Source organism: Anoplophora glabripennis, unplaced genomic scaffold, assembly GCF_000390285.2.
Source record: "Anoplophora glabripennis isolate ALB-LARVAE unplaced genomic scaffold, Agla_2.0 scaffold69, whole genome shotgun sequence".
Taxonomy (NCBI): Eukaryota; Metazoa; Arthropoda; class Insecta; order Coleoptera; family Cerambycidae; genus Anoplophora; species Anoplophora glabripennis.
In genome coordinates this window covers 1,411,716-1,432,911 of record NW_019416383.1, presented here as the reverse complement: position 1 = coordinate 1,432,911, position 21,196 = coordinate 1,411,716, and the positions used below count along the sequence as shown (strand labels likewise).

The 21,196-nt window shown below is 32.8% G+C and overlaps 3 protein-coding genes across 4 annotated transcripts; 1 reads left to right on the top strand and 2 right to left on the bottom strand.

Annotated features, from left to right (window-relative positions):
- Nucleotides 1-482: 482 nt before the first annotated feature.
- On the top strand, nucleotides 483-3,047 carry LOC108917067 (zinc finger protein 501-like). 2 transcript variants are annotated; one of them, XM_018723496.1, is made up of 4 exons: nucleotides 483-668; nucleotides 718-1,324; nucleotides 1,378-1,821; nucleotides 2,181-3,047. In XM_018723496.1, the coding sequence occupies exons 1-4, from the start codon at nucleotides 534-536 to the stop codon at nucleotides 2,606-2,608; spliced, it is 1,614 nt and encodes a 537-aa protein (XP_018579012.1). In that variant the 5' UTR covers nucleotides 483-533; the 3' UTR covers nucleotides 2,609-3,047. The 2 variants fall into 2 exon arrangements, with proteins under 2 accessions (XP_018579012.1, XP_018579013.1); XM_018723497.1 differs by having other exon boundaries at nucleotides 595-668; nucleotides 725-1,324.
- Nucleotides 3,048-12,238: 9,191 nt separating this feature from the next.
- On the bottom strand, nucleotides 12,239-15,237 carry LOC108917062 (zinc finger protein OZF-like). The gene is made up of 4 exons (XM_018723492.1): nucleotides 14,999-15,237; nucleotides 14,122-14,944; nucleotides 13,240-13,455; nucleotides 12,239-13,184 (listed from the first exon to the last, which is right to left on the bottom strand). Exons 1-4 carry the CDS (start codon nucleotides 15,137-15,139, stop codon nucleotides 12,769-12,771), a joined length of 1,596 nt encoding a protein of 531 aa, XP_018579008.1. The 5' UTR covers nucleotides 15,140-15,237; the 3' UTR covers nucleotides 12,239-12,768.
- Nucleotides 15,238-18,303: 3,066 nt separating this feature from the next.
- LOC108917063 (zinc finger protein 436-like) lies at nucleotides 18,304-20,421 on the bottom strand. The gene is made up of 2 exons (XM_018723493.1): nucleotides 20,228-20,421; nucleotides 18,304-20,120 (listed from the first exon to the last, which is right to left on the bottom strand). Exons 1-2 carry the CDS (start codon nucleotides 20,363-20,365, stop codon nucleotides 18,543-18,545), a joined length of 1,716 nt encoding a protein of 571 aa, XP_018579009.1. The 5' UTR covers nucleotides 20,366-20,421; the 3' UTR covers nucleotides 18,304-18,542.
- Between the last annotated feature and the right edge of the window lie 775 nt (nucleotides 20,422-21,196).

Below are 21,196 nucleotides of genomic sequence, written 5' to 3'. Positions count from 1 at the left end.
AGACTGTATAGTCTCCATGACATGGACACTAGACACCCCTAGACACCATAGACACAGCTTAATAGAGCTTATGCTTAATGACCTGTGCCATAGACACCGACACCATAGATTGATACTGTCAAAGTGTCAAATCTAGTTAGACATAGCATAGAGATGGCTATGACTGAGACCATAGCATAGACTTTAGAAACTTATTAACTTTAACAACTTACTATTTTAAGACAGTCTTCTATGGTATAAGAGAATATATATTTTTATATAAGTATAACAAACTGATAAAAAATTTACAGAGATGTATCGAAATTTTTTAATTTTGCGGATTTGGAATTTTTTTGATACACCAGCGAAATTATTCACAAAATCTGGCAACCCAGACGTTACCTATCTATCTTCCTAATCTGTGACCAAAATAAAAAATAAATGTAAACATTAAAATATTTAAAACTTAAAAAAAACAATAATAAAATAACGTTCTGTGATAATAACCTATAAATTTAGAAAACGAAAGATAGAATTAGATAAAACTAATTAAAATGGAAATAACTCAAGACAAAATCTGCAGAATATGTTTAAAAGAATCTAATAATACGGAAGCACTATTCACCCTAAAACTTACCAAAGATGGATCTTTTGCAGTTGAATTTATAAGGAAAATTACTGACTTAAAGGTTAGAATGACTGTTTATAGTATTCTCTAATTTTATTAATTTCGTATAGATTGCAGAAATGGATACGCTACCTAGTAACATCTGTAACCAGTGTGTGGAAGATATTAACGTGGCTTTTAATTTTGTGCATTTATGTGTTGCTTCTGATGCTTCCTTAAGGAATCAAGAAACTCGTAGGATGTTAAGGCAAATCGAAGAAGAAGCGTTGGGAGAAGAAGAAATTGTTATTAAATGTGAAGAATTAATGGAACAAGAAAATGTATACGAACAACAAAATGATCAGACAATGGATCGAGTGTCTGACGACAATTTAAGTGAGAACGGGTTAACTCAGGAAGATTTGCATTTTACTACAGTTAAAGTAAAGGATAGATATAAGTGTGAGGTGTGTGTTTTGTCGTTTAATAATAAAACTAAATTTAATAAACACAGGAAAACTCATGACGAATCAAAACCTTTTAAATGTAAAGAATGTTTACAGACTTTTTCTAAGAAAATACATTTAAACGTACATTTACGGTCACATATTAAACAAGAAGACAAGAAGTTTCCATGTGAAGTTTGTGGAAAGCAGTTTACTTTTGAATATCTTTTAAAACAGCATGAATTTAAGCATAAGGATGAAAAACCATTTCCTTGTTCAAAGTGTAATAAAGGTAAATGTAAATTTTTTGCTTTATAAATCGAGACAATCCAAGCTATTTTTCAGGTTGCTTAACTGCTGAAAGTTTAAGACGTCACATGAAAGTCCACGATAAGGCCTACTCAAAAAAAACTCACACCTGTCATATTTGCCAAAAAAGTTTCCCCTATCCGAGTTTTCTGGCAGAACACATGAAAAATCATACTGGAGAAAAACCCCATTTGTGTTCGATATGCGGTAAGGGCTTCCGTCAAAGTGGCGCCTTACATTATCATCAGAGAATACACACTGGTTACAAGCCCTTTACCTGTAAAATCTGTGAAGAAAACTTTAGATCCCAGAGTGTTCTAAAAGTCCACATGAGGAAACATACCAATGAGCGGCCGTACGTTTGCGATGTTTGTGGAATGTCGTTTAGGCAGTCGACAGATTTGAAGTCCCATCACAGAACGCATACAGGGGAAAAACCAGTTTTGTGCACTATTTGCGGAAAGAAAATGTCTACAACTGGTAAGTACCAAAAATAATTAAAAAGTTTTGTACTATTCTGTTGTCTCAAAATTGTGGTGTTGCAAAATAATTCAGGCATTAATCACATATTTTTCTGATGAAAATATTGAAAATAATGACTTTCCTTATGGCATCTTTCATTTAGATGCCTCTTTTTGCTTCAATTACAGAATCTGTACTTTATATTAAAGATTGAAAGCTAATTCAAAGTAATTTCAAAAAAGAATACTGAATTTGCATTTAGGGCTTGACCTATTCTTTTGTAACACCCTGTATAACATCATTTATTATTATTATTATTACCTTTTAAATAGTGAATAACATTTATTACTAATCCTTGTTGTATTTTGCGTTCTTAGGTCAACTGACCATCCATCTACGTTCCCACACGGGAGAGAAACCGTTCGCCTGCCCCGTTTGTTCCCGAGCCTTCACCACCAAAACCATCCTGGTAAAACACCAAAGGATTCACACAGGGGAACGTCCTTACATTTGCGACGTCTGCGGTAGAGCCTTCAATCAAAGCTCTACCCTCAGAACCCACTCGAAGATTCATAAAGCCAACACCAACAAGAAGAAGAAAAAAGTGAAACACCAAAGTAAAGAGCTGTGTTTGGGAGACAGCGCAGTTGTCGTTTTTAAAAATAGTAACGGAGTGTCCGGAAATAGCGACGAACAGTATATAGTGGACGATGTGGTGGAAATTAGCGGAGAACAATGCGAGAACGTGAAGGCTGAGTTTACTGTTATTCTTCCGGCACCTATACCGTTGCTGCAAAATATGTGATAATTGGAGCTCGGCGTGGTTGGAGACATGACGGAATCGGGCGTTATATGCTGAATGAAAAATTAATCTGGTCATTCCGTACAGAATGTAAAAACAACTGAAATTAGTCTTGAATGATTAATTCAAAAAGCGGTTTGCATAAATGTATGGTAGAACCACGATTTTCCAAGGTAAGCTGAGCAACTCGTGCCTTCGATAACTGAAAACTCCTGTAATCCAGATTTACATATTTTTTCTACTTTTAATTCTGAACAGACAAAATACGGAGTGTGACCTATTTCAAATAGAAGAATCCTTGTAAAAAATTCATTTACTAACAGATTTAATTCGATTTTTTATTTTTGAAGGAAAGAAAAGAACAGTTTTGTTTTTCAAATTGGCCAAAAATTGGTTAGCAAATTTTTTATTTAAAATTGACTACACCACTGGATACTATATAAACCAGAATTATTTTTTCAAAAGTTTATTCTTATAATAAAAACATTAAAAAAGTACCTTTTTCTCCCCTTTTAGAAACACATTTTTCCTACTGAATAGGAAGTTTTTACACCTCGTCATCATAGTGTCAAAATTGTGCATTCTATGCTTTCAAATATCCGCCTCACAACCCCGATTTGTTGCCTTGCGACTATCATTTGTTTGGTTCTTTGAAAGAAGAGTTGGAAGGCAACAATTTTGAAAATGACGAAAGCGATTGAATGAAATTGTTGCCTTCCAACACTTCTTTCAAAGGTTTTTAGTGCGTCTGTTCCAATATTTGTTGTCAATGCAGAATGGAACCGAATGTTTGTGAAGTGGTTACACACTTCCAATGGGCACGTCTTCAGGGTTCTTAGTGGCCCGGAAAACCGGGAATACTGGGAAATGAGGGAATTCATTATTCTTCATAAAAAAACGGGGGAATTTTAAAAGTATTCATGAATGTCAGGAAATTTGATGCTTGCAACTGGAAATTTTGTCAAAGCCGGCCCTGTGTTTTTTTGAAAGAGAAAATTATTTGTGGTTTTGAAACTTTTATAAGAGGTTCTTTGGGTATAAAAAAAGATTATGAGTCCAATCTAGAAAAAGTCTAATACATAAACACTAATTAGTGTGTAAAAATTAATTACAAGGCACCTAGATTTTTTTTTATAATGGAAAAAATCAACGAGTAATATGCACTTGTAATCCCAAGACAGTCACACGATAACTTCCCAGCAATAAGCCTAATTTCTGACTTCACGGGTGCTGTTTCTTCTGGTTTTCTCCACTCCACGCTTGCTTTTTCGATTCAGAAAAGTAATGGTGTACTCATGACTCGCCACGTGTAACAAGTGCCTCAAAAATTCTCCATCTGCCTGTTATCGTGCCAAGAGACTTTCACAAGTTTCGAGACCAGGTTTCTGTGCGTCTGTTAAAAAGTGCGGAATTCACATTGCCGACTCCTTTCACAAACCTGTGTAATCCGTAATATTGTTTGTGTATTTTTAAATGATATTCCAACTTTCCAATTGTCGAATCAACCGCCTCAGTATTTGAATCTGTGATGGTAATCTGGGGGCAACGGGAATGACTCAAATTGTCTACCATTTCCCGACAACAGGAAAAAGGAAAAAAAGCCGCAAAACATATTTACATTCACGTTTTAGTACATTAGATCAGGAAAGGAAACATTTTGAAATTTATTAATTACTGGGCGTGATGTTATTGTCTTGGGAATGATAATACAAGAGGCGTCTCATCTCGTGGGTCATGAAAAAAGTATAGCGTCATTGTTTTTTATCAACAATTTGTCATTTTTCGTTCTATGCATTGTTGTAAAAAAAAACTATTAATTTTACAATTAGCAAAGAATATTCAATGGACAATTTGATCTGAAGAAACTCATCTTTAAAATGAGAATATAAGTTAAAATTGCTTTATAAACAAAAAATTTATTGCAAAATTAAACGAACAAAGTGCTTTTTCTTTAATTGTTAATAACTTTTTAAATAATTAATAGAATCTTACCAAACTTTCCCAAAATGTGGGTTTTATATCCTTAAGAGATGGGCTCGATCGGTCAAATAGTTTTTGCAAAATCAACCCCCAAAAAAATTAAAATATTGATTTTTTGGGGGTTGAGGCGGTTAAATTAATTTTGAAGGGTTAAAATAATTTTGACAGCATTTTTTTATTGAGAACTATTGTCTAAAACATTTAAAAAAAAAATGCAAAAAAATTTTTTTTTCAAAAAATGGGTTTACAGGGGTAGAAATAATCCAGAAGTAATTTTTTCGTCGAGCTACCCCAAATTACAAAAAAAAAAGAAGGGGTTCTATGTTACATAGAAGCTGAGATATTACAAATTTTTCGTCAGTTTTTTCCTAATTGAGAGGAAGATCTCCCCACCACCACTCCCTGAAGGGCTACTGCCGCGTACCCTTACTTTGAGGGACTCTGTATTGATCAATTATAGGAAAATTCAATTAAAATTAACAGGGCATAAACCTTCATTTACAAAATGTTAACATTTCAGGTCTTAATGTTTATAACAAATTGCTCTGTGATTTAAAAAAAAAAATTGCTAACTCCGGACCTCATAGAAACATTTTTTTTCAATTTGTAGGTGTTTTTACGAGCTTTCGAATGGTGTATATAACTTCTTTCAAAAGTTAAAAACCGCGGTTATTTTATTTGTTTATTAGGGAAAAAAATGCTTTTTATTTGTTAACAATTATACAGGGTGTCCCGAAATTCATGCAACAAAATTTGGTCACAGATTCTTAAAACAAATTTAGGGGACCCGTATTTTTTATTTTTGCTAAGTGGCCCCCTCTTTCGGAGTTACAGCACCCTGAAATCCGCCCCTAAGAATAATCTTTTTTTTATATCTCAGAACCCTGTTGTACGAGAATTACTAAATTTGGTACACAGGGGTTTTATGACATGTGGAATCTGATGGTGCTACGTTTTTTGGCGGGGAACCCCCTTAAGACAATTTTTCGTGGGCCCCCTTGTCTTTGGAGCCAAAAAAAAATTGGTCGCATATTTAGATTTCTTAAAAATTATCAGTCCACTAGAAAGCCATTAAATTTAGAAACTTTTTGTCTCTTTATACTTTTTTCATAAAACGCAATACATATTTTCGAGAAAAATTTCAAAATGCAATCGAATGCATATCGTGATTCGCAATTTTCCTCAAAAACATTGCGTTTTTCGAAACAAATATCAAGAGACAAAAAAGTTTCTAAATTCAATGGCTTTCTAGCTAACTAATAATTAAAAAAAAATCAAATTTGCCACCAAATTTTTCTGGTTTCAAAGATAAGGGGGGCCACGAAAAAGTGTCTTAAGGGGGTTTCTCGCCAAAAAGCGTAGCACTGTGAGATTTCACATGCCATAAAACCCCTGTGTACCAAATTTAGTGATTCTCGTACAACATGGTTTTGAGATATAAAAAAGATTTCTTAGGGGCAGATTACAGGGGGCTGTAACTCCGAAAGAGGAAGCCAGTTGGCAAAAAGAAAAAATACGGGTCCCCTGAATTTGTCTTAAGAATCTATGACCAAATTTTGTTGCATGAATTTCCGGACACCCTGTATACAATCAAATTTGAAAAAAATTAATTTTTTTTTAACTAGAGGATACTTGATGTCCCTTCGAAGAAAATGCGCCCAAATGTGTTTTAGTCATAACCCTGCCCCCGGAATAGTAATTTGTAAATGGGCCTTTTTTGCAAAAATGGGATAAATATATGGAATTTTTCAAAAACTATTTGACCGATCGAGCCCATCTTTTGCACATTTCTTAAGGATATAAAAACTCACATTTTGTGAAAGTTTGGTAAGATTTTATTAATTATTTAAAAAGTTATTAACAAATAAAGAAAATGCACTTTTTTCATTTAATTTTGCAATAAATTTTTTGTTTATAAAGCAATTTTAACTTATAAAGTCTCATTTTAAAGATGAGTTCTCTAGATCAAATGGTCTGAAACAATTTTAAGATTAATAGTTTTTTTTCCACAACGCGTAGAAGGACAAATGACACATTTTTGACCTATTTGTTGATAAAAAAAACAATGACGCTATACTTTTTTCATAAACCACAAGATGAGACGCCTCTTGTCATTCCCAAGACTTTCCAACAATAAAATCACACCCAGTAACTAATAAGTTTCAAAATGTTTTCTTTCCTGGTCAGCCGGTGCCACACATGCGGAATTCGAGGAATACCAAGCAACAAACGTCTGTGGATTAACAACACCCAGCATTATTAAGTTTTGCTGATTTTCGGACATTATTTGTGGATCGGTAATAAGCGAAATACCTCGTATGTGGTGCCAGCTTTATGCATAAACTTAAAAGAATTTAATATTCTACACTTTTCCAAGTCTACTTCCGTTATTTACGTCATGTCTTCAAGCAGGCTGCATTCTAGTGATAACGGTGTTCTGTAAAAATCATGTAAAAAATTTTGTACAAATTATGAACAATTAAATTGTAATATTTTTAAAAATAAAGAATATTAAAAAATCATAAAATTGAACAGAAAAGAGACTGAAAGAAACAAACAGAAAAAAAATGTAATAAAACCCTTTATTTTACCAAAATCATTACTAAACTTTATTATCACACATATTGTATAGAACAAAATATATTCTTATAATTTGATACTGGTATTATAAGGAATATTATAAAAATATATATGCATTTAAAAAATTAAGGATATAATAGCCTGATAAAATAATAGATTAACTCATAAAGAGTAGTTATAATAGTTCTTAACTAAAAATATGCTTATTGAGTTTTTACTGTTAAAAATACTTAGATTTGATCGTTTTTGGCAGTGAAAATATAAATGGTTAACTTTTGCAATTCTTTGTAACTGTTACATATAGTAAAATGAATAAACTTACATTTTAATAAGCATTCCAGTTAAGACTGCTCCAAGTTCCTAAAATCTAATTTATTTTTTAAAATAATACAAAATTCTCACGTTTCCAACTTATTGTACTTTTGCACTCAACGCATATCAAGAATATTCTACCTTTTGTTATTTGAACTCATAATACAAGACAATTTGCGCATTAAGTGCAAAAGTGTAAATAAAAGGAAAACATCCTTACAAATGAGATTGCTTTCTTATTTAAAATGATTTATAGAATACAGGGTGGTTCGATTTTTTTTACCAAGCTTTAGGAATAAGGGGATATCAAAAAATTATGTATACTTGTTATATACAGGGTGTCGCGCTTAAATGTGGTACAGGCCTGTAACTTCCTTATTTTTTGGCCCACTTCAAACATTTTTCAGTTATAGTTTTTTTACCCTTCATTCCATAAAAAAAACTTTTAAATCGGCCAAAAAATAAAGTTACAGGCTTTCACGACATCATGGAGTGCTTGCCTGAAGATGTATCGAATTTGATGAAACTTGATGATAAGACGTTTTAAGAGATGCTAAATGAGAATAAGTAATCTGTTTTTTGGAAAAAAATCGCTAATACCAATCATCTGTTTTGATGGCAAGAAATCACGTCTTAGGTGACCGTGAATTGCATTAATAAAAACGGCAGTATCACAGTTAGATAGTTTTTTTAACCTACATTCCAAAATGTAAATTTTTTAAATCGGCCAAAAAATAAGGAAGTTAAAGGCTTGTACCACATTGTACAAGATATCCCATAATTAACTGCCAAAATTTTAACCGCATATTTAACTCAAAAGCAACAACTTCTACCTAATAATTTTTTTGGAAAATCCACCTTTTTATTCCATATTTTATATCCATTAATATTAAACTAATGAGCTATTAAATTTAAAACTATATCCTGAAGACATAAAAAAAAGTGTAAATAAAAAAAATATTAGAATACGGCGTACCCAAGAAGTTTTTCAAAAAAAATAATAGACAAAATGATTGATTTTGACGAGTTAAATGTGTGGTTAAAATTTTGGCACTCATTTCTGGAACGCCCTGTATTATACCCAATTTTTTTACTTTTTGAGATGCCTTCTACACCTTTTACCCTGTACGTTTTCTTTAATATTTTACAAACACACAATGTTTCATCGCAGAAATTTTTTAACAGAAGACTTTTTAAATGTATTTTAAATTTTTCAATTTTATTGGTATCCTAGAAAAAGAGGATGGTTTCCCGCCTATATTAAAAAAAAATTGATACGCCACTGATGAATTACAAAAATGATCAATTATTTTCTATTATACAGGGTGTCCCATCCCTTGGAAGCCCACTTTCCTAATAAATGCTTGATCTAACTCGCACTGTTCTGCCGTTACTTGATGGAGGGAACCGTATGATTTTTATTAAATCTGAAACATTTTCAATAAAAACATTCGACTTAATGGGCAGATTTTTTATAAAAGGATTACTTTTTTTTATTGTGTTGAAAAGTTTGAAAAAATAGTCACTATTAATTTTTATTAAAAGCCCTGTCGCCCCCATTTCCACAGCATCGATAACATCGAAAGATAAAATTATAGTGTAACTTTAAATGGAGGGAGGGAGAGGAGGGGAAGAGGTGTTTTTGGGATAATAGTATGTATTCCCCAAAATAATGATTTGAAATATTTTTCTTTTAATCAAATAAATACTGAACTTAAACTCTTGTCGCTACACCATCATTAAGCAACTTCTGAACTCGATTGTATGTGCGTGCTTTTCAGTGTTGCCTGTTTTACATTTTGTAACCAACTATATGAAACTAATGGAGTGGTAGAGACCAAAACTGCAATAGAAAATAATTATGTAAAAATAGATTGCTCTGCGACATGTTATTTTTGTCACCATATTATGTCGTCAATGCGAACCAAGTACTGAACATTTCTTTTAAAAAATTAGTAGGTTTTGAATGATTTATCAAATATTAACTGATATTGTTATGTGGATAAGCATAAGTTACTAATTGTAAGTAAAAATAATTCATATTTCAAAATAATAATTATTGTTTTATAAAATGTTACAAATTTGTTCTCGCTACAGGGATCTCGGAAACAGTAAGAGATACGAAGTAGCCTAAATAAGGGCAAAGTTGCGTAATCAGGGGACCAACATTATGCCTCTAAAAAATGAAGGCTATCATGATTATAGACGGAGAGATTGGTGTCAAAATCCCCCGTGATCGGACTAATGGCCAATTTTGTTTTTAATGTGTTGGTCGTATGTTGTATAACAGGGTTTCAGAGTTTGCTGACTCCCCTTGTGGGGCAGGGGTTGGGGGTGCAGGGGTAAATACGAAAATCATCCCGTGATCAGATTAACGTCAGCAATTCATAAAATATATTCTAGACATTCGTGGGAGTACGAAAATAAAAGTTGTTGACAGCCTAGTTGGGACAGGGGCGTTTAAAACGGGGTAAAATGTACCACGCGCAACCTTCGTGCGGGAAATGCGTATATCTCAATTGCTCCTTCACCAATTTCGACTTGGGAAGTTTCCTATCATTGATTTTGCTTACCGATACATGTGTATAAATATATGTACATATATAGAGGGTGTCCCGCTTAAATGTAACCTGTAACTTCTTTATTTTTTGGCCGATTTTTTTTGAAATGTAGGACAAAAAAACTGTATCTACCTGACACTGCTGTTTTTATTAATGTAATACATGGACAACTAGGACGCGTTTTGTTGACGTCAAAACAGCTAATTGGTATTAGCAATTTTTTTTTCCAAAAAACAGATTATGTATTCTTATGCAGCAACCCTTAAAACGTCATACCACCAAGTTTCATCAAATTCGGTACATCTTCAGACGAGCACTAGTTGGTGTGTTTCAAATTAACTATGACAGAAGCCGTATAATTTTATTTACCGAAAAAACATTAAATACTTGTTAGGAAAAATTTCAAATTATTAAAAAATCACGGAAAAATAAAAAATTGAATTTTATATAATAATAATCACGACAACAACAATAAGGAAGGAGCAATCGAGATATACGCATTTCCTGCACTCAGCTGGGTCACTCTGTCAGGCTGTCAGCAACTTTCATTTTCGTACTCCCCGAAGATCTAGAATATACAGGGTAGGAAAGTACCGATGGTCTATCTGAACTTACGTGAGAGCGATAAAGTAAGCCATAGAAATCCATGCGATAGAGAAGGATGGCTATAATGAAGGCTTCTCTTTGTCACCGCCCGTTTCGCCCTTCCACAAATAAGATCCACTTCTTATTTGTGGAAGGGCGAAATGGGCGTTGACTATTAGACGCCTTCATTATAGCCATCCTTGTCTATCACATGGATTTCTATGGCTTACTTTATCCCTCTCACGTAACTTCTGATAGACCATCGGTACTTTCCTACACTGTATTTTATGACTTGCTGACATTAATCTGATCACGGGTCGATTTTCGTATTTACCCCCGTACCTCCAACCTCCAACCCCTGCCCCACAAGGGGTGTCAGCAAACTCGGAAAGCCTGTTAAGATCACGGGGGAGTTTGACACCTATCTCTTAGACTAATAGGAAATGGTACACTTTGCATATTTGAGGATCTTAAACACAATGAACGATTGTGCCGAGAATATTGGATTCATCTGGGCGTGAACAAGCCAACTAACAGGTTCGACTTGCCATATCTCCAAAACAAAAACTATGCTCAACTTAAAATTTTGCCTACTCTAAAGTATCACCACAAGCTATTATTTAGACCACTTTTGAATCGAATTCGTGAGGTCGACAAAACGGACGAAAGTTTGAGTCACTCTTTATCATGTGTATTAGCAAAAGTCAAAGGTAGCGTCCACGTAAATATTACCTCAATTGAAAGTAACACCGTGTATTTAAAAATTGTGTCGTTACAAAAACATCCCAAAATTTCAACCATGTATATATCTGGGAAAATATTTCAGAAAGTGTTTTTTAAGGAAACTTTAATATTTATCAAAAAATTACGAAAGCGTAGAAAGGCCACAGAATATATATTTTCTTAAATTCTGACTTTAAACTTGGAATTTTAACTTTAAACTTGGAATTCTGACTTTTAAACTTGGAATTCTGACTTTAAACTCGAAATTCTGACTTTAAACTCAGAATTCTGACTTTAAACTCAGAATTCTGACTTTAAACTTGGAATTCTGACTTGAAACTCGGAGTTCTGACTTTAAACTTGGAATTCTGAGTTTAAAGTTAGAATTCTGAGTTTCAAGTCAGAATTCCAAGTTTAAAGTCTTGCTATGGATTATTCAAGCAATTTTACTGTACTTGAACATATACTATAACTTAAACAAAAGTAAGAAAGCAACCCCTAGCACATAGGTATACATAGTTATCATTAAGTCAGAATTTTGAGTTTAAAGTCAGAATCCTGAGTTTAAAGTCAGAATTTCGCGTTTAAAGTCAGTTCTGAGTTCAAACTCAGAATTGTGAGTTTAAAGTCAGAATTCTGAGTTTAAAGTTAGAATTCTCAGTTCAAAGTCAGAATTCTGAGTTTAAAGTCAGAATTTCGAGTTTAAAGTCAGAGTTCTGAGTTCAAACTCAGAATTCTCAGTTCAAAGTCGGAATTCTGAGTTTAAAGTCAAAATTTCGAGTTTAAAGTCAGAATTCCGAGTTTAAAGTCAGAGTTCTGAGTTCAAACTCAGAATTGTGAGTTAAAAGTCAAAATTCTGAGTTTAAAGTCAGAATTCTGAATTTAGTGAGATTTTAAGAAAAATATATTCTGTGGCCCTTCTATGCTTTCGTAAAAAATAAATTTTTATTTTTAACAATCTACCTGTTCCTAAAGTCGCATAAAAAAACGAATCACCCTGTATAAAATATAGGTAGAACATAGGAATTCCTTGTGAATTCATAGGAAACTGTAAAAAAACAGCTCCTTTATTATTTTCTTACAACGAATTATTCGTTTGAATCTCATTGCCTAAACGTACAACAGTCTAGTTTGAAAATAAAATAATAAATAAACATTTCATTTTGGTATTTTTTCTTTAAGAAAACAAATTAAACTTGCGACAACAATTACTAATACAATTAAAGAATGGAATTGATAATTATTATTAACTATTATAACCGATTCTTGTAGACTAGGTAACGTTTTTCATCATTTTTGGAGAATCACGATAAAAGAAACAGAAGATCAGTTTACTCTTATAAAATTAAAACTAACTTTAACATTATTTAGATAAACGATATTAAGTAAAAATTAACATATTTCAGAATTACATAATAAACATTATGAATAGGTAGTTAACAAATTAGAACGAACTAAGTTGCTGATTAGAATCGGTTTACTGTCTACAATTGTACTTTTCTCAATATGAGTCTTTTTGTGGGTTTTTAAAGCCGAACTTTGCCTAAATGCCTGACCGCACTCGTCACATATATAAGGTTTCTCGCCCGTATGTATTCGAAGGTGTGACGTTAAATCGTTCGACTGGGAAAAGGCCTTAGTACAAAATTTACACACGTACGGTTTCTCCCCGGTGTGCGTTCTTTTATGTCTTGCCAAGATACCGGACCTGGAGAATTTCATCTTACAAACGTCGCATTCATATGGTTTTTCCCCGGAATGTATTCTTTTATGCTTCGTTAAGGAGCTTGAGGTTGTGAACCCACGGTTGCAGACCGGACAAACAAACGGCCTTGCACCTACAAAAAAAAACAAAGTTTCTCATCGCGAGGACATCTCGAGAGATTACCTCACCTGTATGTTTCCTGAGGTGTGCCGATAGTTCTCCTTTACTAGCAAAACCGTGGCCGCAAGTACTGCAGAGATGTGCCTTAATTCCACTGTGCCTAATCGTGTGTTGTCTGAGATTTCCCAGTTGGTTGAAGCCTTTGCCGCAGGTGGAGCACAAGAACGGTTTCTCCCCATTATGTGTCCTCATGTGGTCTTTCAAGTTGGATATCTGGTTAAACCCTGCAGGAAAACTAATGAGAAAATATTTCAACTGAGGGGTAACCACTCTCTGCCATATGAGTACACTTTTGCAAGAAATCGTTCGCAATCCTATGCGATCACTCAAAATCCTGCAGTATTCTCTGATATCGCTTAAAAAAGCTGTGGAAGGGCTGTAATTCTTGACTAGCAGGCATTTATTTAATATTGTTTATTGACAGCATATGGTGCAATATCTAATTTTAGTGCCAAAACACACTGTGTATAAGCAATGAGCATATAGAAGTTGGAATAATTCATTTAAAATGTCAAAACGTAATATTTTTAAATAAAAACTCCGTTATTTGTTTCATTCACAGAAAATTATTATAAAAAAAATATGTTATTACCATTCATCACCAACTTTTTGACAATAGCCGAGACACACAGACTCTTGTAAGATTACAAACAGAACATGAATTATTTACAACGAAACTGTGCGATTTTCTTGAAAATAGTTCAGTTTGAACGAAACTAAAAACAGGGGTTTCCATTAAAAAAATATTATAAGCAATCACTTTAAAACAAATGTTGACAATCGTATTAGTTGCAGGGCAATCCACGGAAATAATGAGACTTTCACAATACGTATACTTTTTTTAGTAGTGTGGTTACCCCCTCGCTTTTAACACATTTGTGTATACATACCTTTGAAACAAATATCACAGGTGTGCGGTTTAATCCCAGTATGCACATTCATGTGGTGTGTTAACTGTTCTTGCCTTGTAAAGCCTTTGTTGCATAATCGACATTTAAAAGCCTTAGCCATGGAGTGTATTTTATGGTGTCTGTTTAAATGGGCTATTTTACTAAACTTTTTAGAGCACACGTTACAACTTAAATGGGCTTCCTTTTGCTCGTGCTCCTGAGCTATGTGATTGTCCAGATCTACTTTATGAATAAATATCACGTCACATTCTGCACAAGAAAACATAAATTCCTCACTTTTTATAACTAGTGGATTACCATGTTCGGTATCTTCCATTTGGTAATGATTAAATTGAAATTTATCGTCACCCATCTTCATTGCGTGTGCAATCTTATGTCTTATTAATAGGTCATTCCTACTGAAACGTTTCTGACATAAATCACATTCAAATTCTTTTACTTTATTTTGCTGCTTTAAGGTAGTTTCAATGTTTTGAATTTCCCCTTGCTCCACAATTTCTGGAAAGTCTTCACAATCGCTTTTATAATCAAAATCAAAGTTGTCTAAATCGTCTAAAATAATTTCATCTTGAGAAACCTTATCTTCATTTTCCATTGTTACTTCAGGTTTAACTATTTCAATATTATGTTGGTTGTCTTCTCGTTCTTCACCGTCTTCTTCATAATATACGGTTACTTTTCTCAACCTCTCTCGAAGCACCTTATCGCTCTTTTCACATTTTGTTTTAAACAGATACATATTAACCGCCATGGTGGCACAAGAGGAGCAGACCTGTTCCGGTAAACCATCACCGGGGGCCACCTAAATAAGAAAACATTTTTACTGTTTATAAACAAACAACACAGAAAAATTTACCTGTATGGAGACACATGAAGTCATCATTTCCGACAATTGTAGAAAAAGACCTGAAATATCCTCGGCAACGAACAATGAATAAAATTCACCTTCCTCTGTTAAACAAGCTCTGCAGACGTTTCTCAACTCATATTCTTCCATTTTTTGAGAAAAGTGTTTTTAAAAACTTTTGACAATCAATGGTATATTTCCAGTGACTCTAGAATTACGTGGCTTGTGCAAACGCTTTATAGAGGTCGCTTTCGAATAAAGTCCCTAAATTGACAATTGACCTATTGACCTATGTGTATTGAAAGCAGTTGTATAATCTTAATTCTGTGGTTTTTGATTAAATTTTCTTTTTCGTTAGTACATTCCTGATAAAAACGTTATTTATTTATCTAAGACTAGTATTAAAGAAAAATAAAATGCAAGATTCTTTAAAACCATTTTACTCTAAACGACTTGTATTTATTTTACTATGGTTACATTATGAAGTCAGAAATGACGTCATAAATGCTTTTTATCCTATATACTTAATTGTGTTTTGTTTATTCCATATTATTAAATAGCTGATGTTAACAAAGATATCTCAGACAGGTAATAGAATATATACAGGGTGTCTCATAATTAGCTGCGAACCCTGAACAGGCCAATTCTATGATCAAAACTAAGTAAAAAAGTTCACATGAACATGGGTCCGGAAATGCTTCCTAAGGGCACCCATTGAAGAGGGAGGAATGGAAATCATTTTTTTGCAATATCTCTCAATCGCGTTGTGATAAATGAATGAAATTTGGTATACACAGCTAAATTTTGATGAGCATTTTGATGGACTAATCCATTTATTTCCACAAGGTCCATTGGGGTGGGTACGGGAGGGGCCCTTGGTACTTTGCGTGTGTAACTTTTTCATCTTTGACTTTTTAACAAATTGGACAGCAAATTCCGTTTTCCCGAACTGTTTTACGTTAAAAAGGTACTCTTGTTTCAAATCGTTATCTTTAACGGTTTCTGAGAAAATCGCTCTTGAATTAATCCCACTTTGGTCAATGTCATAGTAATTTAAACAAAAAAAAAAAATTTTGTTTAAATTACTATGAAATTGACCAAAGTGGGATTAATTCAAGAGCGATTTTCTCAGAAACCGTTAAAGATAACGATTTGAAACAAGAGTACCTTTTTAACGTAAAATAGTTTGGGAAAACGGAATTTGCTGTCCAATTTGTTAAAAAGTCAAAGATGAAAAAGTTACACACGCAAAGTACCTAGGGCCCCCCCGTACCCACCCCAATGGACCTGGTGGAAATAAATGGATTAGTCCATCAAATTGCTCATCAAAATTTAGCTGTGTTTACCAAATTTCATTCATTTATCACAACGCGATTGAGAGATATTGCAAAAAAATGATTTCCATTCCTCCCTCTTCAATGGGTCCCTGTGCCCTTAGGAAGCATTTCCGGACCCATGTTCATATGAACTTTTTTACTTAGTTTTGATCATAGAATCGGCCTGTTCAGGGTTGGCAGCTAATTATGAGACACCCTGTATAGATACTACCCGCATCAACAACTTTGTTTAAATATTGCAGATTGTAAAATAAAAAAAATAAAATCGGGATTGTGGGAAAAAAATATTATTCAGAGATTTCAGGGTGTCCAATACATATCTCCTAATCGTTCGGAAACGTGGAGGTAGGTCAAAATAAACAATATTACTCCCTATACATTATACAGGGACAGGGTGTTCCGTATAAGAACCGACACAGAGCAGAAACATGTAGGAGAACAAAATATGGTGATTTAACGCAACCTTTATTCTAAGTTGTATGTACCCCTGCCTGAGAAGTTATAGGCCTTGAAAGTGGGGTTTCAAATTTCGAAAAAGTCAATATATCGGTTACTCAGAAAAACCAAATTTGGTAGACGGTGTGAGTGTATCAAGAGCATTAATCCACATTAAGTAGAGTTCAATTGAAGCATTTTAAAGGGTTGATAAGGGATTATGATTAAAATGTGACAGAATATTTTAACACATTAATTGGCGGACTTAAAAAATTATTACTTTATTTTATGGGGAATTTAATTAATTCTAAAACTTTTCTTATTCTTGTTTTCAAAAAACACGAATAATTGATAGTACATATTGCAGCTGTTATTTAAAATCATCGAAAATTCAAAAGTTGGCTATGAATTTAAATGTTTTTGTTGGTTTAGACTTAATTTTTGAATAAATTTATGCCTAAGAGAAAAGAAAACGGTGGTCATTTTGAACAACTTCTGTAACATGTCAGTGCAATTGTATATGTTATTTATGTTGTTTGTTTTTCTATTAAATTATTTTTATTCCAACTTTTTTCCTGATCAAGTTTGACATTTAAATTCATAGCCAACTTTTGAATTTTCGATAATAACAGCTACAAACGTATTAACTATTAGTTATTCGCGTTTTTGCTGAAAATGACATAGTTTTTTGAAAACTATAGTTTTAGAATTAAATTCCCCATAAAATAATCATTTTTTAAGTCCGCCAACGGGTTAAAAAATTCTGTCACATTTTAATGGCACCATCCTTTTAAGAAGTTTCAATTGAGCTTTACCTATTACGTCGATTAATGCTCTTGGTACACTCACACTGTGTACAAAATTCGTTTTTTTAAGTTCAAGTATAAGTAAGATTGATTTTTTTCGAAATTTGAAACCCCACTTTCAAGGCCTATAACTTCTCAAGGGTGCAGCTTAGTATAAAGGTAAGCTGCGTTATATCACCATATTTTGGGTTTCCCTACATGCCCATGGTTTGTCTCGGTTCTTACGAAACACCCTGCATATTTTTGTCCTAGTGTTCATCCTAATACAGATATCAGACCCCAATAAATGTATTATAAATAAAGTCCATGATTTGCTGTTAAAACTGATGTGTTACTATTAAAAGGTATCCAGAAATGAGTTAGTCCTGAATATTATCCTGATTATTTTAAGTTAGGTACTGTTCATTTATTGCTATTCATAGAACAGATGTTGAGCTAAATCAATCGACTAATTTGATTTAACTTTAATGCAAAAACCTTTATTAAGTCAAAAATTTTGGATTTACAGTGTCCAAAATTGATCTTATTTTCAGCTTTTACTGCGGCAATACTCATGAAACATTTTAATAATCGCCCTACCAAAACCATTAGATTTTTACTCAAAAAGAACTTATTTATTTAACATCGTAAATACTAGAAAAGAACTCAATTTTTGAGGTAAATGAAACGCTTCATAGAATTATTGAAAAGTTTAATTAAAACAATCTACAGACATATTTACAAAAGATTTTTCGGAATATCTCTTTGTGTGTTATAAACCTGTGTTAAGAAATTACTTTTAAAAACATTTATTAACAAACTGAAAGCTAATTGTAGTAAAAACAGACATAATTAAAATTATGAATAGAGAACTCATATTAACAAATGTAATTAGGATAACATATTTTTGTCTGCAATTATTTTGTATTAATTTTTGTGTGAAATATTTGAGAAAAATAAGCAGCTGAAATAGTGAATTTTTTAACAGGTCCTACATTAGAGAAAATGAAGAGGTTCCGTTTTTGAAAAATTAAGAGATTCCACTTTCTCATATTCCAACATTGGTTCATTTTTTTCTAGTTCTTGAGGATGATACTGTACGAATAATTGACTAACGCCCTCATCAGGCTGCAAGATACTCTCTTCTACATAAGTCATACCATGTTTATTTTCTATATGTTTGCTTAGAACGGAATTGGAGGTAAATGGTTTGTTGCAAATGTGGCACACATAAGGCTTATTGTGAGTTTTTTTATGCTTTGCTAGTCTACATGGTTGGTAGAATTTCATATCGCATATATCGCACGCCCAATTTTTATATTCATCCCCTTTTTTTCCAAGATGATTTCTTTCGTGGTTCTTTAAATCGTTGGAATTAGAATATGCTTTAGGGCAAGATGCACATATATACGGTTTGTAACCGGAATGCACCCACATGTGTCGATTTAATCTCGTGGAACTGACGAAACCTTTTCCGCATTCGCTACACAAGTAAGGACGTTCGTAGGTGTGATACGTCCTGATGTGTAACTGTAAATTATCCGACTGGCTGAAGCACTTCCCGCAGTAACTGCAACAGTAAGGCAGACTGCCAGAATGCAGGATCTTGTGCCTCTCTAAATTGGAAGAGATTTTAAAGCTTTTACTGCACGTTTCGCACTTGTAAGGCTTGTGCTCTTCGTGGGTTTTCATGTGCCCAACAACACCAGCCCAACGGACAAAACCTTTATTGCAAATTTGACACTTAAATGGCCGTTCGCCGGTATGAGTTCTCATATGAACAGTGAAAGTACTTGGATTAGGGTACCGTTTACCGCAAATTTTACACACATAGTCTTTGGCGACCATATGGCCTTTTAAATGTCCTATTAGTTTTTTTGAATCTTTAAATTCTTTTCTGCATATATTGCACTGTAAAGCATTAGGTTGGCAAGTGTTCAATTTGTGTTCTTTTAAAGCTAATACTGACTCAAACTCTTTTTTGCAAGTGGTGCATTTATATGTAATATCCTCATTTTTTTCAATTATCTTTTCTAGTACTTCTATATTCACTAGTGGCTTGATGGGAACAAGAGGGGGTGTATCTTTGGGTAAATCTTTCACAACTGTTTCATTATGCCTATGCTTTTTAACAGGTGCTAAGGGTACTAGTGGAGGAGGTCCATCTGTAAAAATCTGTACGGTATCACCACTTTTAAAGTCCTCAATGTTGGACTCGCTTAAATCTAATTCCTGTAATTCATCGCCTTTAAATTCATGTTCCCTTCTACCAATTTGTTCTAGTTTAATTATTCTTTTACTTAATGGAATGTCTTCTTCACTTACTTCCCCATTATCTTCGATTAACTGTATTAAAGTATCATTAGGTTCATCTGTGCCGTCTGCAGTCTCATGAATTTCAGCTTCACTTAAAGCAATGTTAATAATATCACTTTGTTTTATTCTGTTATATCTAATATATTGTCTCAGTATCCGATCGCTTCTTTCCATTTTCTTTTTAAATGCATAGAATTTAGAAATCAGATGAAAGCAAGTGACACAAACGTTGCTGGGTAAACCATCGTTTTCCGAAACCTGAAATTTTATTTAAACAGAAGATATCTTTTGTTTAATAACTTATAATTTCTTATATATTTTCTGGTCATTTAAAAAATATTTCACGTTTAAGTAAATGTGATCACCTGTACAGAGGCACAACTTTCCATCATTTTTGGTATTCTAGTTGGGTATATATCTCTCAAATGTCCTCTTTCTGACAAACACGACCTACATACTTTTTCTAAATTAATTTGTCTAGTTTTGTTGATTTCTCTGGACATTGTGGAAAAAGTAAATATTTATCTTTGGACCCGGTTCAATAATTTTGACATTTCATTCCATTATTTATTGTCAAAATATTTTTGACAAATGAAGGACTGGTTATAGATTTAAATTAATTCCTTAGCAACAGCCAATCAAATGTCTCGTACCATAGCAACCAAATTGGATATAACTGCAATCTAGCCGGCTGTATTTAAATCTAGTGATATATTTTGTGATAAATTAGTAATTTAGTCATCAATCATAGATTAGATACAGATTTTACAGAAAAATTTTAAATCGTTTTTATTATGAAAAGGACACATGAAGAAATTGTTTTACAAATAATTTTGAAATTTTTTTCAGTGCTTTTGAATATTGGTTTTTAAATTTTGGGATTTCTTAGTTCAATTCAGATTATTTTATAATTATTGCATATAATTGTTGATCTTTTAAATATTTCTAGTGTTTTTGAATGTTTTTTAAATTTTGGGAAATATAGATTCTACCTACATTCTTAATTTAACAAAGATTTATTTATTTTGTTTTGTAATTATTGTATCAGTAGTTATATTATGTTTTAACTGTTGATAATTTAATGGGTAGGTATTATTATTTTACAGGTAATTTTGAATTTTTTTGGTGCTTTTGAATAACATTTTTCAATTTTGAGACAATTATTATACGTTTGAATAGTTGATAATTAAGTGTACATTATTTGAGTATTTTTAAAGTATTTTTTTAGTGCTTTTGATAACAGTATTTAAAGTTTGCGACTTCTTAGTTCAATCCGGATTTATTTACAAGTAATTTTGAATTTTTTCAGGTAATGTTTTTGAATAATTACATAT

What these genes read in the sequence shown, in the direction of transcription:
- LOC108917063 (XM_018723493.1), bottom strand. Translation starts at nt 20,365, where the DNA reads ATGTCCAGAGAAATCAACAAAACTAGACAAATTAATTTAGAAAAAGTA. An exon ending in AAAGTTGTGCCTCTGTACAG is followed by an intron (nt 20,121 to 20,227) that starts GTGATCACATTT and finishes ATAAAATTTCAG; the next exon opens with GTTTCGGAAAACGATGGTTT.
- LOC108917062 (XM_018723492.1), bottom strand. Translation starts at nt 15,139, where the DNA reads ATGGAAGAATATGAGTTGAGAAACGTCTGCAGAGCTTGTTTAACAGAG. An exon ending in CTTCATGTGTCTCCATACAG is followed by an intron (nt 14,945 to 14,998) that starts GTAAATTTTTCT and finishes TTTCTTATTTAG; the next exon opens with GTGGCCCCCGGTGATGGTTT. An exon ending in ACACCTCAGGAAACATACAG is followed by an intron (nt 13,185 to 13,239) that starts GTGAGGTAATCT and finishes TTTTTTTTGTAG; the next exon opens with GTGCAAGGCCGTTTGTTTGT.
- LOC108917067 (XM_018723496.1), top strand. Translation starts at nt 534, where the DNA reads ATGGAAATAACTCAAGACAAAATCTGCAGAATATGTTTAAAAGAATCT. An exon ending in GGAAAATTACTGACTTAAAG is followed by an intron (nt 669 to 717) that starts GTTAGAATGACT and finishes AATTTCGTATAG; the next exon opens with ATTGCAGAAATGGATACGCT. An exon ending in AAAGAAAATGTCTACAACTG is followed by an intron (nt 1,822 to 2,180) that starts GTAAGTACCAAA and finishes TTGCGTTCTTAG; the next exon opens with GTCAACTGACCATCCATCTA.